The 19,316-nt window shown below is 37.5% G+C and overlaps 1 protein-coding gene across 1 annotated transcript; it reads left to right on the plus strand.

The window, feature by feature from the left end:
* The first annotated feature begins 10,969 nt into the window (after positions 1 to 10,969).
* LOC122559390 (interleukin-22-like) lies at positions 10,970 to 12,917 on the plus strand. Its single transcript, XM_043708839.1, has 5 exons — positions 10,970 to 11,264; positions 11,354 to 11,419; positions 11,534 to 11,683; positions 12,154 to 12,216; positions 12,623 to 12,917. Exons 1-5 carry the CDS (start codon positions 11,100 to 11,102, stop codon positions 12,725 to 12,727), a joined length of 549 nt encoding a protein of 182 aa, XP_043564774.1. The 5' UTR covers positions 10,970 to 11,099; the 3' UTR covers positions 12,728 to 12,917.
* Positions 12,918 to 19,316: the final 6,399 nt, after the last annotated feature.

Here is a 19,316-nt window from a genome sequence, read left to right on the forward strand (position 1 = left end):
TATCTGTTCCTGCACTGTGAGCTCTCTCACATAGGTTCCTCCAAGGTCAGCTGTGCATTTCACTGTTTTGTTAATTTTTCCTGGACACACTCTGACGTCCAGGGATAATGAACTCAAACAGCAGAGGCAGTAATTGTGCAGATTTACTGCTGTGTCAGCACTGTAGCTCCCTCTTTCTCTCTCCCTCACTGACCATGTGGTTGCGACCTTTTGTCTGTCTTCCTCCTTTTATTGTAAACTGTTGATGTTCCAAAATTGATCCTTGTGGTTTACCATGCATTATATCTTGCCAATATAGAAAAACCCAACCTATCACAATTCTCTGCTTCCTGTTAGCCAGCCAATCTTCTAATCATGCCAATATGCTTCCCCCTACACGAGGAGATTTTATTTTTTGCATTTACCTTTGATGTGGCAACATATCAAATGTCTTCTGAAAACTAAAGCACCGTACATCCAATTGGTCCCCTTTATTCACAGCACAGGTTACCTCCTCAAAATTCTCCAGTAGTTTGGTCAAACATGATTTCCCTTTAATAAAATCCAATCTCTACCCAATTACTTCATACTTACCTAAGTACTCTGCTGTAACTTATTTAATAAATGCTTCTAACGTTTTCCCTATGATAGATATTAAGATAACTGGCCTGTAGGTTCTTGCTTTCTGTCTCTTTTTTTGAATAAAGGAGTTGCATTCACTGTCATCTAATCTAGATGATTATCCCTAAATCAACAAGTTTTTGCAAAATGAAAACCAAAGCAGTGATTATATCATTATCCACTTATTTCAAAACCCTAGGATGAAGTCCATCAGCCTGCAAATCCAACAATTTGTTTGGTATCGCTTCTCTGGTGATTGTGATTTTCCTGACTTCAGATCACACTTCAATTTCCTGATTTATCATTGGTTCTGGGATGTTACGTGTATCCTTTTTAGGGAAGACTGATGCAAAATGATTGTTCAAAATATCTGCCATTGCTTATTTTCCATGTTTACTTCTCTCGTCTCATTTTCTATCAGACTAACACTTGCTTTATTAACTTTTCTTTTAAATATCTGTTGAAGCCATTACTATCTGCTTCTATATTTCTGACCAGCTTTCTCTCATACTTTAATTTTTCACTTTTTTGGGTCATTCTTTGCTGTCCAATCTTCTAAACTGCCCCTATCTTTGCAGATTGATATGCTTTTTCTTTAAGCTTGATACTATCTTTATCATTTCTCAATAACCACAGATGGTTAGAATTAGATTTTTTTCCTACTCAGTGGAACGTATCTATTCCGTGTATCATGAAATATTCTTTTAAATGTCTATCTCTGCATCTCTATTGACCTATTTTTTTTAATGCCAATTCGCTTTAGCCAGTTTTGCTTTCATGCTCTCATTGCAGCCCTTATTTAATTTTTAGAACATCCTTCTGGATTTGCTCCTTTCTCTCTCAAACTACCATTTGCTAACCCAGTCATCTCTCCCCTTTTTGCTACCATCCTGTCCTTACTAAATGCCATGTAGTCTTCAACAGTCAGATATCAATTCATGTCACCCTGCAACCGTGGATTTGTAACTATGCCAGATTGTGCTTGTTCATTATTATTTGCACTCTCAGTTCATCTTTCGTTTTGAATGCTACATGCATTCAGATATAGGGTTTTTAGTTTCATACTCTTAATCTCTTTGTAGATTTTAGTCTTATCTGTTGGTTGACTTTTGATTTATAGATTCTCTCTCTTCCTGCCATTGTCTCTTTATTACTTCTCTTTGGCCTTGACTCTACTCTTTGATCCCTGCCCCGCTATTCAATTTAAAACTATCTCTACTATCCTGGTTGTGTAGTTGACAAGAATACTGTCCCCAGATCAAGTCAAATGAAGACCATCTGATTTCCCTCGTTGTGATGCAGTGATGCTATGAAACTAGAAACTCCTTTTCCCAAGCCAGTCTTTTAGATGTGGATTCAGCTCTCTCATTTGATTTGCCCCATGCTAATATGGATGTGGCACATGTGATAATGCAGAGATTGTGACCTTTGAGATTCTGCTTCTAATTTGGTACCTAGTCCCTCATACTGACTAATCTAAAGTTCTTTCGATTTGAGAATTGTTCCTTTAGATTGCAAAATTGATCATATTGTCAAGCTATTTAAGAAGGTTGAGGGAAATTAGAGGATTACAATCTAATGTTTTTGGATAATTTAAAATCTTTAATTAAAAATAGAGTGATTGAACACTGAATTTTTTCAGTTCATCAGAGTGAGATAGTGTAGATTTGTAAAAGGTAAGACATGTCTTATGAACTTGAATTTTTTGAAGAAGTAATTAAAACAGTGGGGAGCGAATTGGCTATGTATGTTATTTACGTGAACTTCCATAAATTGTTGGCTCAAGTTCCTCCGAGGCTATCAACTAATGTTGAAGCTGATAGAATTGAAGGCAAATTATGATAAAGTTTTGGAATTGGCTGAGCAGAAGGACACAGAGGGTAAGGATAATGGGCAGTTACTCTAATTGGCATCATGCAATTAATGTCCTGTAACTATTCAATGTATTAATTGATAAGTTAATGATGGGGTAGAAAGCCTCATGTCCAGATTTTGTAATGATACTGTAAACTGTGTAATAGAAATAAAACAAAGAAGTATGGATAAACTAAGAGAATGTACAGAAATGTGACAAATGGATTTCAATGTAAGTAGACATGAGGTCATCCACTTTGGATTTATAAAAAGTAGGAGAGTGCTTTCTAAATGGTGAGAAGTTATGAACAGTGATGATCCAATGGGAATTTAGTACATTAAGATGCTGTCAACAGCTTCAGAAAATATCAAAAAAGTCTTAGCAACTGTTAAGCTTTATATCCAGAGGATCAAAATGTAAGGGGATTGAACTCATATTTCAGGTGTAGTCTAACAGAGACTTTGCAGAGCTGCAGTACTGTGAGGACCAGACCAACACATTGGCCTTGGAGGGAGAACAACATGGATTTACTAAAATCATTCCTGGATTCCAAGGGTAAACCAGAAAAGAAGAATAAATTAATTGTGGTTAATAGATAATTTGTTTGAAGTTATCAAGAGGAACTATTAGGATAGGTAAGAACTTATTTCTGCTGCATACAGAGGTTCAGACTCGGGGGTATTGTCTCAAAGATTAGAACCAGACCTTTCACCAATTGAATGAGGAAGGTGTGTATGCATTAGGTGGTAGTAGTTTGAAGCTCTCTTCAACAAACAAATCAGTTGTAAATTCTTTATTTGAGGTTGATAACTTTGAAGATTTTAAGCAATATGAGAAAAAGGCAGTATGTGGAGTTAGGTCGCTGATCAGTCCTGATCTCATTGAAAGGAAATCAGTCTCAAGTGACAAAAGAACTTTTTCCTGTTCCTGTGTCCCCATGTAACATTTGAAATTAGATCTTTTTTAATCAGGATTCCTGATGAAGGGCTTTTGTCCAAAACATCGATTTACTGCTCCTTGGATGCTGTTTGACCTGCTGTGCTTTTCCAGCACCATTCTAATCTTGACTCTAATCTCCAGCATCTGCAATACTCATCTCCACCTCTGTTCTTCCACCCTATCACAGATATTCCTTTTGTCTTTGTTCCATTAATCTTTCGCTTAAAACTTATTACACATTTAATTTTTCCCAGTTCTAATGAAATGTCATGATTTAGAGATGCCGGCGTTGGACTGGGGTGTACAAAGTTAAAAATCACACAATACCAGGTTATAGTCCAACAGGTTTAATTGGAAACATCAGCTTTCAGAGCACTGCTCCTTCATCAGATGGTTGTGGAGTACACAATTGTAAGACACAGAATTTATAGCAAAACTAATGAAGGGTCACAGGCCTGAAGCAGTAACTAGTTTCTCTCTATATAGATGCTGTCTAGTCTATTGTTTTGCACACTCCTGCCTCTCAGCATTTTCATATTTCTGACATTAGCAGCATTCTGCTTTTTGATCAGCCATAGCATTTTCCTGCTTTTGCAGGACATAGGTCACATGTCCTCTTAAAATGGTATGACTACTCAAGACCATTCCAGCTCTCTGTGGAACATTCCAGTCCGTCACATTGATCCACTCTATGGCTGTCGTCTTGTAAGTTTATTCCCAACAACAGCCCATTCAATTTCCTTTTCCTTTCATCACTGATGTCTCCTGTTTGACTACTTCCAAAAGCAATGAGGTCCAGGTTATTGCTACTCATTACGTGAAAAGAAACTCTCTTGTATACTTCTCTTGGCCAAAACTTTCAATCAGGTATCCCTAATCATTGATCCATCTTTTTTTGGGGGGGAGAGTTTGGAGAGAAAAAAGCATTTTTTGACTACCTTATCTAAAGTTGTCATGGTCTTAGACAACTCATCATCAAATCCCCCTTAATCTCCTTTCCAGCAAGAACAACTTCAGCTTTGTTGACCTAACCTTGTAACTAAAATCGCTCATCCTGGGAACCACGTGAGTTGAGAGAAGCTGTTCTAAGTGCTGGAGGTGGTCAGAATTCATCGGTGAAATAAAAAAAAATGACTGCAGCCATGTCCATGAACTGCTGTAATCAGTACAGTATTTGATGACGGACCTTGTGTAATCCTGCGAGGATGTGACCAGACTGTCTACAATCACTGTGGTTCTTTGTGGAAACCATGATAAAAGAAAAAGAGGATCACATTTTTTATGTTTCATACAGGTAACCTAAGGTAACTGACTTGCTGGTATGGCTCTGTGAGTTTCAAAATAATGTTAACAGTCCAGGTTCAATTCTGTTCTGGCTGAGGTACACTCAGTATCTACTTTCATGGCCTGCCCCTGAGAGTTGAAGGCGATGGCAAACTGTCAAGAAACAGATGAAACGTCCATAAAGAGCTGAAGAACCTGCCAGTTATCACTCTTTGGCCGCCAGTAATGCTGTTGCTGCATTGCTACCGTACGAGGCATGGAGTGTAGTGAACTGATAATCATATATTGTCAACTGCTATGGAAACACGATTTTAAAAAAAACTTTTCTTTCAAAACAGCTACTACCAACAACTCCAAAAAAGAAATCCAGCGTACAGTGTAAGAATAACAACTGGCAACTTCAAAGAGTTCGATTCTTTTAAAAGTAACAAAATTAATTTCTGCTGTCCGCAGTTCAGTAAGTGATTGATTAGCATAGCTAATGTATCTTTCTCTATAAAAGTACGAACGTGCCAAAACACTGCATCATATAAAATGCTTATTTGTATTTCTTTGTGCACGAGCATCTTACAATGTCGAGAAGTGACGGTTATTTGTAAAATTCACAAATATAAAACAAAGCGGCGTTTTTTTTTCTTGCATATAAACTGTAAAGATTTGCATATTTGAAGAGCTTTCCAGGAAAGGGCTGCAACTCGCCCAATATTTCCTCTGTCAACTGCATGCAGTGATCGAAAGTTAGGTGCTCTGGTTTCGGAGAGAGTCCCCTGCCACACGTGCAGCTAGCTCACCTTAGTAGCAGCATTCCGCTTACAGCGAGAGAACTGCGGGGAACTCCGCGACCGAGGTGGCTATCAGTGGCCAGCAGTATCCCACCGTGTGTGGGAAGGCTTCGGCTAAAGCAGCGCCGAGTCCCCACGCTGACAAGGAGCTGTGAACTCAGAGGGAGTTTTAGCATCAGAAACAGCATGTACACCCAAATGGACAAGATTCATCAATGATCTGTGACAGACATTTATCACAAATTGCCGATACTGCAAATGATGGGGGTGCTTGGTTGGATCTGCAAGTTACAGTCACTTGTATACACATTAATTCCCAACAATGCCCAAATTTTGCATCTCAGCACGCTCCCCGGTTAGAAACACCGAACATTTATAGCACAGAAGGCAGTGATTTAATCCATTCTGCTATGTACATTTTTCAACATTCTGTTACTTAAAGGAACCAGATCTCTCTTATTTCTGTGTCTCAGACACCTGCTGCAGTGTCTAATGTTATAAGAGTATAGATTAGAGTGGTGCTGGAAAAGCACAGCAGGTCAGGCAGCATCCGAAGAGCAAGAAAATCGACGTTTCGGGCAAAAGCCCTTCATCAGGAATTCCTGACGTTTTATCCGAAACGTCCATTTTCCTGCTCCTCGGATGCTGCCCGACCTGCTGTGCTTTTCCAGCATCACTCTAATCTAGACTCTGGTTTCCAGCATCTGCAGTCCTCACTTTTGCCTAATGTCATAAGAGTCCATTAAACAGTTCACTTATTTCAATCATAGCTTAAGCATTACTCAGAAAATGATCTACCTCCCTTAAATGTTATTCACGAAAATATTGGTTTCACATTCGTTGCAGTTACTACCTGAGAGTTCATCCTCTAAATAGACTCACAGCCAATGCAGCATACTCGCTACTGGGATGCAGGCACTGCTGGGATTGCTGGCCGTTGTTGATTAGCGAGAAGTTTTTTTCAGATTCTCTACAGTGTGGAAACAGGCCCTTGGGCCCAACCAGTCGACAGGACTCTCTGCAGAGTAACCCACCCAGACCCATTTCCCTCTGACTGATGCAACTAACACTATGGGCATTTAGAATGGCCAATTCACCTGACCTGCACATCTTTGGACTGTGGGAGGAAACCCACGCAGACACAAGGAGAATGTGCAAACTCCACACAGTCACTCGAGGCTGGAATCGAACCTGGGACTCTGGTACAGTGAGGCAGCAGTGCTAACCACTGAACCACCGTGCTGCTAGTAAAACATTCTGTTAAGCTATTTGCATTTAGATTAGATTTGCCGACAGTGTGGAAACAGGCCCTTCAGCCCAACAAGTTACCCTCAGAAGAGTAACCCACCCAGACCCATTTCCCTCTGACTAATGCACCTAACACTATGGGCAATTTAGTTTGGTCAATTCACCTGACCTGCACATCTTCGGATTGTGGGTGAAAACCAGAGCACCTGGAGGAAACACACACAGACATGGGGAGAATGTGCATACTCCACACAGACAGTGATGAAATGTCCCCAGAATGTTTAGTTAAGGAGCTTTAGCCAAATAGTGTATAACATAAACTAATATATCTGCATCTTTCTTTCTAGGTGGTGGAGATTGCAGATTTGAAAGATGCTGCTGAGAATTCTCCACTATTTGCTGCTGTGCATCAATTCATAATGCACATTGCAGCCACATTTCTATACTGAGGCAAGACAGATTTAGTGAATATGGTGACACTCAAGCTGACTGCTTCATTTCATAATCTTAGGGGGTTGTAAGATTCACTGTCAAAACTAGCATCTGTTACCTGTAATAGGGGAGAAAAAGCAAGATTTAGCAAGGAATATTCAGAAGGTGAATTGCAGTTTCCATTATTTTTTCTTCTAGAATCTCTCTGCTGGTACATGTGCATGGTAGCCTTAAGTGCACAAAATGCAATTTTCAATAAATCTCCATTTCTAAATAAATGGGAGGGATAGCATATTTCAATGGTTATAAACATTCAGCCTCAACAATAACACTTATATATTCTGAAGTTTTTACATTTTCTATTAAATTAACAATGCACTTAGTCATGTACAGTGAAATGACTGATTTTTAAATCAACAGATAATATTTCACTGATGACCTTCAAAGGCACGCAAAGTGGTTGAGTTTTCCGTAGGCTTTACATTGTTTGACAGCAACAGGACACAATCCAGTGTGAATAAGCAACACCACAGTGGAATAAGTTGCAACTCTATTCCTGAGACTGGTGTCATTGCTTTGCAGCTGGTTCCCTGCAATTACCAGCATTCACAGGAGTTGGAATGTGGGATTTATTGTCCATGGCCTCGACCTCAGTGACTCTGGACTCTGAAAGTTAAAAAAAAATGATTTTGGCATCTCTGATATCTTTATGTGTTTTTGGAATAGTTGTCTGGGGACAGGGGCAACATTTTGTTGAGTTGTAGCTATTTTCATCTCATGTAGGTATAATTGTGTTGAAAACACCTTCAAATCCTTTACCTCCATGTGGAAAAGTATGACCTTTTCCTTCTTTCATTTGTGATTGTGAAATCTGCTATTATTCTTTCAAAACATTGCAGCCACTATTGCCGACATGGGAATGCGGATAAAAACTCCAAATACATAAAGAAATGGTAGATTAGCATTGACAATGCAATTTTAATCAGCAATACAGTGCCATTGTGTACTCAAAGGCCCATGATCACATTTCTTTCATAAGCAAAATCTATTTGTAATGCCCTGAAATTATTATACTTTGGTTCAGGTGTTTTATTTTGCAATATCAGTCTGTGCGTACACAATACAGGCTTTCCTGTTACCAAGGCCTGAAACTGGAATGTCTCTTGTGTGTCTAAAACAAGCTGCAGGTGTAAAGTGTTCCCTAAAGCCAATTTAAAACATCAGCGGAAAGTAGAAAAATCTTTCAAACATTGTACATCAATGTACACAATGTTGCATAAGTTCATTCTCTTCATTGACATTGTGAAGCTTTTCAATAGGAATAACAAGATTTAGAAAAATTGAGGAAGGAGCATTCACAATCAGACTGCAAGTGCTGTTAAAACACGGGCTCCTGTATTCTTCTTCTAGACTTCTTCTACTGATACATGTATGACTGTGGTGGCCTTAAGTTGAAAAAAAACACAATGCAATTTTCAACATTTTCCATTCCTAACTGATCTTGATAGGTTGGTGTGAGCTGGTTTCTTGAGCTACTGCAGCCAATCTTGTGGCATCAGTGGAAAATTATGAGAGGGCCTCTCTTTGTTGAGATCGTCATTGCCTGACACTAATGTAGTATATATGTTACTTTTGGTACTGGTGCAAGTTTTGACACACTTCGACATGGAATGCTTCATTATTTCAGAAACTGCAAATGGAGCTGAACACTTGCAAAGAGAAAACAGCCTACTTCTCATTTCATAATCAAAGAAAGGCCACCAATGAAGCAATTGAAAATAGTTAATTTGATACCTGTGTCCTGGGACTGAGATGATGACAATCACAACCATCTTTCTTTGTGCTTGGTGTGAATCCAGTCACTGGAGTAATTTCTTTGAGATCCCCATTGAATTTAGTTTTTCCCAGGCTCTTTGATATCACATTGAATTGAATGCTTTCTTGATGTTGAGGAAAGTCATTCTCACTATAACTCTAGAGTTCTGCTCTGATGTCCATGTTTGAATTAAAGCTGCAGTGAAGGCAGAGCTGGAGTGGTGCTTGTGAAAGCCAAACTGGGCAACTGTGCATATGTTACTGCTAAGTATCTGCAGATTGATAAACCTTTTGATGGTTGTTCTCAGCTCTGCTAATGATTGGGAATAGGCTAATTCCATTTTAACTGAGGACTGGACAACTTTCTTCAATTTTTGGTAGATAGCAGGGAATTGCTCTTAAGTACCTTTAGTATAGTGTGAAACAGATTGACTCAAGCCTGGGATCTGCGAAGCTGGAAACTTCAGGAGGAGGTTAAGAAAGATAATCACTCAGAACTTTTGGCTGAACATCATTGCAACTATCATTCAAACCATTGAAAGGTACAGACCCAAACCATCATAATCTGTGGTGTCTCTCTTCAGATACTGACCGACCCATGAAAATATTTTTCTGTTTTACTTCAGATTCCAATCATAGGTAGTTTTTGTTTTATTTTTACAGGGTAGGTTTCTGCTATAATTTCTAACAGATCATGATTATTGTTCTAAAATGAAGGTATACTTCATAGCACTTATTTTGAATCAAAGCTATTTCATCTAAGAAAGCAGCAACTAATACTAACGTAATTATATATCATCTTTTGTATAAATAAAGTGAGAACTGGACAAATGGCTGAGAAATGATGCTATACTTGCCAACTTTAGAGAGGTAAGGCAGATTTGAGACGGGAGACTAATTGGAGAGGGGGTGGTTCAATATGTTTCTTTTCATGATAGAGGCTGTGACAGTGACTTTAAAAGGCAAAGTTACAGTGGTGGAAAACAAACAGAGGTTTCAACAATGTTGGCAAACACAAAGGCTAGACATGCGGTGTTGTGTTCAGTATGGGTAAACTGAGAGCAGGAACTGGGTATTATTGAAGAGTTTGCAAAGGGTGAGGAAAGAAAATAGAGAGAAGCAGAATGATGGAGGATTGGGTGGTGGTGCTGTTGGGAATGGGATTTGGGAGTAGATGGGGAAGAAGGAGAGGTCGGTGGAGTGAACTGGGAAAGGCTTAAGGTGACAGATAAGAAGGCATAGATGATGGCAATTTTAGAGGTGAAGAAATTGAGGAAATCTCATCATTGGGTATAGAAGATTAGAAAGGAGGGGATACATGAAATTATTTTGTTGGTGTTGGTCCTTAATTAAGACAGAAAGTGCCACAAAATATGTCTACATTGATTCTGCCATGACTCCTACACCAAGTCGTCTTTTGACAGACCTTCTAATACAAAATGTATTGAGTTCAACCTTTGCAATGAATGAAAATAGACCTTGGAAGAACGCGACCTGCTTTGCAGTTTGCTGAAGAATTCAGAGCCTGTTATTAAAAGCACTATTAGATGGACACGCAGCTTTTCAACGTTCAATGGCAGAGATCATCAACAATTTGCTATTGTAAGTCCGCCTGGGGGCTCTGCAACCTTTCTGCAATCGCTTGATCGGGTTATGTGATAAACTCTTAAGTACCAAATATTCATGCTTCTCGTTTAGTTAAAAGGTAAAACAGTGTTTTATATTTATTGTAAATATGTGTATTGTAAGAGACCAGAGTGGAAAATTACTATTGTAAGGCAATACATCGAAATAATAGATAGTTTCTGAAAAGTTCTTTTTTAGGTAGAAAAAGCTGACTAAATGATCTCATACCGAGCGCAATCAATTTGCACACTCAGCAAAACATTCGGCTTATTACCTGGAAGAAAGCGGAAACTTGATGAGTAAATGATAGACGTCATAAGGTCATTCAGGGAAATTTTCGTACTACCAATGAACGATATATAAACAATGCAAGGTGGTGTAAAGATTCAGAAAATTAAGTCCTGTGTATAACTTGGTGCAGCACAATATCAGCCAGCCTCATCTTAACCTTGATTAACGTGAAGAGTAAGACGACTTTGATTTGCAAGTGGACCAGCTCTGTCTCATAATATTCCTCCATGATGTACTTCTTCCAGGGTTTAGCAGCACTGGTACTTGGCTATTTTGCAGTCATGGCCAGTTGTGCACCTTGGTTGAAATCAAGGCACCATAACATGGTTTGCCATGTGGAAGAACAGTTGCTACGATATATGAGACACAAATTCCATGCCCTGTCTGACGAGGTAAGAAAAAGACCACCGTTTTTCAATCTATTCCATGCAATTCACGTGGAGTTTTTAATAACATTAATTCAAATGTATCATTTTCACAGGCTCAAAAGATCGACACGGATACTGACACAAGACTTATAGGAAAGGATTTATTTCAAGGACTCCAGGTAAAACTTTGGCCTGATACTATCTTCATTCTTCAAGCTGACTGAATGCAAATTGGTTAGCATGGAGGGTTTTTATTTGTAGAGTAAATGAAATATGGCTGGTTTATTTTGCAGGGGCATGGTAGATGTTACGTGCTTAAGGAGGTGATTGATTTCTACCTTGGAAACGTCCTATCATCTGAGGACCTGCATGCCAAATATTCACATCTAAAGGAGATCAAGGAGTTTCTGGCTCTTCTGACGAAACAGCACATGTCCGATTGCGTAAGCATCTCCTTATCTCTGTTGATTTTGTAGTAGATGCACTCGAGGCTGAAGCACACAAAACCAGAAAGTGCTGGAGAAATTCAACATCATCTGTAGAAAGAGAAACAGAGATAACTTTCGAGACCTGTGACCTTTCTTAGAATGAAAGTAGCTAGGGAAAGGTGATATTTATATCTCCCACTACTTGTTGAAGGGTCACTGGATTCAAAAGGTTAATTGTGTTTTCTCTGGTTGGATGCTGCCTGATCTGCAGAGTTTCTTCAGCAATTTCTGTTTTTGTTTCAGATTTCCAGAGTCTGCAGTTTTTTGTTTTATTTGTGCACAGGGTGTCTTCAAAAGACACTAGAAGAGTGTTATAACACTCCATTTGGAGGATAAAACGTTTATACCAACTATAGTAAAAAAAAGTATTTTCTGCTAACAACTTGCTAAATGTTTGTAATTGATTTACTTGTGTTTTTTTTTAGAATACAAAAAACAGAACTCAAGCAAAACATAACATTGATCTACTAAAACAGAAACTGAACCAGGTAATGATTGAAGTAAATTGCCCACACATTGCATGTTTTTGGCATAATCTAACCATGAAGATGTTAATTGTAATACTCTCTGACAATCCTGGTAATCATTTCGACAAAACTGATTCATTTTGTCTTTGAGAGCCATTATTCTTAAATAAAAGTTAAAAATGCTGAAAATATTCAGCAGATCAGGCAGAATGATGTATCCTCGGATGCTGCCTGACCTACAGAGTATTTCCACTATTTTTTCTTTTCTTTTACAATATTTTAATCTTAAAGTAATCACTGGTCTAAGACTGAGAGGCAAACAGAATTGATCTCACCAGAGTTCAGCTGCATGATATTCAGTTGTCTGCATATATGCCAATGAATTGCATTGATTGACTGACTGTTATTTTTGCTAATGTTTTTCCAGCTCAGTGAGAAGAGGGCAGCCAAGGTCATAGGAGAGCTATTCATGCTTCTTCAGGAGATTGGAAAGTATTGTTCAGTACCAAACATGAAGGAACCTGGTCACTAGAGGAAACCAGTAGCTGACGAATAATGGAACCCTGTCAAGACCATTGAATATCTGTTATAATTTCTGAAGGACACATTTTCTTAACTTAACAACAGAGAATATTTATTTCTGATGTATTTATTGTGTATAATTTTATACACATCATTGTATTTACTTACTGTAAACTATGTGTAGCAATCAGCATTGCTAAGTGGCATAAAATTTAAGATTGTGTCTTTAATTTTTAAAAATAAATATTTTTAATAACACAGAGTATTTGATCAATTCATTTTTTTGCCATTTACGTAGTAGGTGTTTTCTGTAGAAAATGTTCTCTATCCAGCTTAGATGGATATAATATATAAACCATTACGTTATTGCAGATTACAACTTATTCCTATGTTGAATGGTCTAGTGCCTAACTTGCAAATAAAACAAATAATTAGTGCAAAAGATAAACTAAATTACACTTTCCCCTTTAAAATTGGAAGTCAATAATATTCAAATTTTGTTGACTGTAGAAAGATTCTTGTTCATTTAGTTGATGAGTTTAATGGAAAATGACCTCCAAGCCACTCCCCATCCTAACTTGAAATATATTGCAATTCCTTCACCATCGTTAGTCAAAATCCTTGAATTCTCTCCCTGGTGGCATTCTGAGTCAACCCACAACAGGTGGAGCGCAGCAGTTGAAGAAAGTAGCTTGCTACCACCTTCTCAAGGGTAACTAATGATAGGAGATAAATGGTGGCCAGCCAGTGATCCCCACATTCTGCAAATGAATAAAAAAAATCCAATTGAGATCATAAGTGCTAAAACTCCAAGGTTGTGTCAAACATGTAAACCTCAGAAAATGGTTCATATCTTCTATGCAAAAACAAACTGTTGAAAACATGTGCATGACAAATTAGGAAACCATATATTCAATTGATCCTGCACTTTAATTATTTCCTTTTATTCATTTAAATGCACTCAGCATACTGAGAGTCTATAAAACATGATTTTTTTGTGCAAATAATTTGTAGTCATGCAAATAAAAGTTAGGCAGAATTTTTAAAAGGTACCAGGCATTTTTTGATTTAGTTTGACTATTTAAAAACTATTTTCCATCACTACAACAGTAATAACTAACAATATTTTATATCATGCTTACCTTAGAAGATGAGGGGGAATCTGATTGAAACTTACAGAATACTGAATGGCCTGGACAGAGTAGATGTTGGAAAGATGTTTCCATTGGCAGGAGAGCTGAGGACCTGAGGGTACAGCCTTAGACTAAAGGAAATACCCTTTAGAATGGAGATAAGGAGAAACTTCTTAAACCAGAGAGTGGTGAATCTGTGGAATTCATCTCCACAAAAGGCTGTGGAGGCCAGGTCATTGAGTATATTTAAAATAGAGATAGATAAGTTCTTGATTGCCAAGGGGATCAAGTGTGTTATGGGGAGAAAGTGTGAAAATGGGATTGAAAAACCTATCAGCCAAGATTGAATGGCAGGTCAGACTTGATGGGCTGAATGATATAATTTCTGCCCCGATGTCTTATGTTCTTATGATCTTATAGATTGGATTTCAGAAATGCTGTTTTCACTGTTTTCACTACATATGCATGTAAGTATACGCACAAAAACATACTGAAAACTCAGAATAAAATAATGAGGCAGGAAGCTCAGAGGTATTGAAATCACAAACCAAAGAAACATTCCAACAATTATGACATAAAATTCAATAAGTGATTGAAGCTCACAATTTGACTTTACATTGACATGTAAAATGACATAGATTTCAAGTTATATTCATTCACATTCGCGTAAGGGAAATGGGAAATCAAAAGTAGATCAAACATTTTATTGTAATCATATAATAGAACAATTGTTAAGCATTTTAAACGACAATTTACATTATGAAATGTTGGGTAATCCTTTTGATAAATTATGCAAAATAAAAGCCAAAGTATATCTATAAAGTTGTCCATCATGAGCACAATGTCAATTGAGATGATTCTCAACTCTTCCAGGTATTCTTCATGTAGTCAAAATGTTTGGTGATTTAAGATGCAGACAATGTCCCTTTAAGAAATGTTCTTTCAGATAATTTTGAGTGGGTAATTAATGACTAAAATTAAAATGAAAAGGTAGTACTGGATTTTGAACTTTATTGTTCCATGTTTTCCAGTTGGAAATTGTACTTACACATGAATCCAACCCTTGGAATCATGACCAAACTGAGAGCTATCAAGATGCATTTTTCACTTTTCACATTGGTTATTGATGCTGAATGGAAACATTCGGTGCCTGTAAAGTATCTAACTTCAAAAAGAATTTGTCAAAATATCAAACAGAAGATTAAAGAGTATGGAATTAGTGGTAGAGTAAAAAAGTTGATTGGAAGCTAAGGGGTTTGTTCTGCCACAGCTTCTCTTCAGTATGCAAGTTAATAATTTCAATATTGGGACAAAAGGATTCATGACATCTGCCAGGTAATATGAAAACAACAGGGTGGACCAAATAATTCAGATGACCAGAGGAAGATGCAAAGAGATAAGCAGACATGGTCTCAATTTAAATTCTAATTTGAAAGATAGATGCCCTGGCAATGCAATATTCCCATATTGTCATTGTTTTAGTTCCACAGAACTAAAATATCAACCCTAGACAGTGTACACAATTCCTGGAGTGGAGCTTGTACCCAAGGCTCTCTGGTTTAGTCATTAAAAACAAACATTACTGTCAAGCTCAGGCCATGTCTGATATAAATTGTATGAATAAGTGAATATGTTTAGCAATAATTTATAATATTTTCTAAGATATTTCTCTTTTGTATTAATTGTCTTAGTTCTTAAGTCCTCCTTTTGGACTCTGTATATTTACTTTGGATTTCAGAGATTTGATTTCATTCCTGAATTTTCATCAGTTTTCCCATTTTCTATGGAGTTTTAAAAATAAGATAGTAACCAACCTCTGAACTTCTGATTCATTAACTAAACTATTCATTATGATATAACAAAGCTGTTGATTATTTGAAGTATTAATTGACGGTTTTATATCGTGAAATAAATTATTAGCTAAAATTCAGGAAAAGAAAAGAATTATTCAGAGGTCTGGAGATCTGAAAAGTTTGGAAAAAACTGAAGTCCTCACTTAAATTAACATTCAGGAAGTGTGTCACTTCATTGTGTGATCTGCTGCACCAGTTATTCATTGAAGCAAACCCTGGATTAAACCACTTACTACGCACAAACCTCTTATGCTGATACATTTTAGAAAATGCACCCACTTATGGAGGCAGAAGGTCAATTTGAAAAAAAAACAGCTCATAAAGCAACTTGCTTAGTAATACCTGAAGTAGTCAGAGTAACAGATCCTGTCCATCTTAAAATCATTTTGTAAAAGCTGTATAGTCAAAGAGTACAGAACACTGTTTCGTACAAAATAGCAATGGACTCAGTACTGTCTCAATGCTTTTATTAAACAGGTCGCTTTATTAATAATCAAGATTCTGTTGACAGCTATTCTTGTTAGTGCAGGGGCAACACAGCAAGCAGTAAGGCTTCAATATACAGTGTTGAAAGGTTCATCCATCTCTTAATAAGAGGCATCTACTGCTTTTAGGTAAGTGAAAGCATTCACTTTGAAATTAACTTACTGTGTTAGTATAATGATCAGAATGAATTAGTGCCAAATGATGAGATTGTTCTGTGTAAAAGTAAATTAAATGCAAGATTTTCTGGAGTGCATGAATTCTGCATATGATCCAATTCCAAATAATTTAAATATATTAAGCAACAGCATGCTTTGTAGAGGCTGTACACAATTTTGTTTGCAGAGTAATAGAAACAATACATTGAAAACATTGACACAAATTTTATAAGGCTTCACCAGAGCCACTCACTGATGATGTTACCTAGTATGGTGATGAAATGTCTGAAAACAAACCTTCAAGTTTAGTGAGCTAACTTGCATACTGAAGAACATGATATGTCAGGAGCCCAAGGATTATGAATAAGCAAAACCTTGTATTTCGTGTCCAATAGAAATAATTGTGCCATTTAATTTATGGGTCAATTTACCATGAATGGAACTATCTATATTGTCACATACAGTGAAAACAAACCTTCAAGTTTAGTGAGCTAACTTGCATACTGAAGAACAAGATATGTCAGGAGCCCAAAGATTATGAATAAGCAAAACCTTGTATTTAGTGTCCAAAAAAAATAATTTTGCCATTTAATTTATGGGTCAATTTACCATGAATGGAACTATCTATATTGTCACATACAGTGATATTTAAGAAGGTAGAAAATATTACAGATCTGTCATCAGCTTAGCACCATGTTAGGAGCAGTTGTTAGATTCCAACAGCAGATAAGAGTATTTGGACAAAAGTGAACTAACTGACTGTGCTGGTTGAATCTTTTGAGGAGGTCATCAGTAATCTGTAAAAGGTTGCATGATATTGTCTATTTGAACTCACATACACATTTAGGAATTATTAAGAAATTATTAGGACAAATGAAAGTGCACACAATTGAATGTAACTTTTCAAATTGCATTGGTAATTTGTTGCAAGTAGACAGGATAGGGAACATTTTAGGTCTCATTAAATGTGATAACTTACGCTCCCAAGGATTTAAATTTAGGTGTCATTTTGACACGTAATACAGAAATTAGTTGGATGAATGAATAGGAAGTTTTCTATCCAATTGTTCTGTTTCAGAGTCACAGGGAGCCAGAAAAGGACATAGACAACCTAAGAGAGTGGGCAAGCTATGGCATAGATCAGGATTGGAAATTGAAAGATAATCCATCAATGATTCAAGAAGAATGAATTAGAATATAGAGAGATTTGGATTTGTGGTGGAGTGAATGGATTTAGATGCACAAATTGCTAAAAGCTTGTGCACAGATCAAGAAAAGCTACTCAAAAAGACTAATGGAACTTTATTTCAAGGAGTGCATTTCGTAATTTATATAAATGATTTGGATGTGAACATAGAAAGTGTAGTTAGTCAGTTTGCAGATGACACCAAAATTGGAGATGTAGTGGATAGTGAAGAAAGTTACCTCAGATGACAATGGGATCTTGATCAGATGGGCCAATGGGCTGAGGAGTGGCAGATGGAGTTTAATTTAGATAAATGTGAGGTGGTGCACTTTGGAAAAGCAAATCCGAGCAGGACTTATACACTTAATGGTAAGGTCCAAGGGAGCGTTGCTGAATAAAGAGACCTTGGAGTGCAGGTTCATAGCTCCTTTAAAGTAGAGTCGCAGGTAGATAGGATAATGAAGAAGGCATTTGGTATGCTTTCCTTTATTGGTCAGAGTACTGAGTACAGGAGTTGGGAGGTCATGTTGCGGCTGTACAGGATATTGGTTAGGCCCCTTTTGCAATATTGTGTGCAATTCTGGTCTCCTTCCTTATGGAAGGATGTTATGAAACTTGAAAGGGTTCAGAAAAGATTTAAAAGGATGTTGCCACGTTTGGAAGATTTGAACTTTAGGGAGATGCTGAATAGGCTGGGACTGTTTTCCCTGAAGCATCAGAGGCTGAGGGGTGACCTTATAGAGGTTTATAAAATCATGAGGGTCATGGATAGGATAAACAGACATGATCTTTTCCCTGGGGTCAGGGAGTCCAGAACTAGAGGTATGAGTACAAGGTGAGAGGGGAAAGATATAAAAGGGACCTAAGGGGCAACTATTTCGTGCAGAGAGTTGTGCGTGTATGGAATGGAATGAGCTGCCAGTGGAAGTGATGGAGGCCGATACAATTACAGCACTTAAAAGGCATCTGGATGGGTATATGAATAGGAAGGGTTTAGAGGGATATGGGCCGGGTGCTGCAAGTGGGACTAGATTAGGTTTGAATATCTCGGCAGTATGGACGAGTTGGATCGAAGGGTCTGTTTCCGTGCTGTATACCTCTACGACTCTGACTCTTCAGATGTTTATTTTTTTCTCAAGCTTGATCTGGAGGACTGCATTCAATTTGAAAGGAAAGTGACACTGAGTTTGAAAGACAGATAATACATTCACTAGAATGGCACCATTGGTTAAATGCTAAATAGTGAAGATAGTTTACACAAATGTGGTCTATGTTCCCTTCAGTATAGAAAGTGGAGTGAATGCATTTTTCCACAGAAGGCAGCAGAAATCTAAAACCATCTCCCAGAAAGCCATTTGAAACTTTGAGATTTTGATTGATTGATTTTTGTTGGGTAATGATATGAAGCAATCTGAAGAAATAGAGCTTTACCACATACAGTAAGCTGAATGACTGTTTCTGACCCTATATTAGAATGTTTTCCAAAAACATTGGTCAATAATTATTCACTAGTTCCCAAATGAACACTTAGTGAATAATCACATGTTCTTAAACTTTGTTGAGTGAACAGTTTAGATAGTGGATGGCCCTTCTCGCAGCTCAACAGTTTAATACTGCAGGGTAAAAACAATGACTGCAGATGCTGGAAACCAGATTCTGGATTAGTGGTGCTGGAAGAGCACAGCAGTTCAGGCTGCATCCAAGGAGCAGTAAAATCGACGTTTCGGGCAAAAGCTCTTCATCAGGAATAAAGGCAGAGAGCTTGAAGCGTGGAGAGATAAGCTAG

The sequence above is a fragment of the Chiloscyllium plagiosum genome, chromosome 19 (assembly GCF_004010195.1).
Source record: "Chiloscyllium plagiosum isolate BGI_BamShark_2017 chromosome 19, ASM401019v2, whole genome shotgun sequence".
NCBI lineage: Eukaryota > Metazoa > Chordata > Chondrichthyes > Orectolobiformes > Hemiscylliidae > Chiloscyllium > Chiloscyllium plagiosum.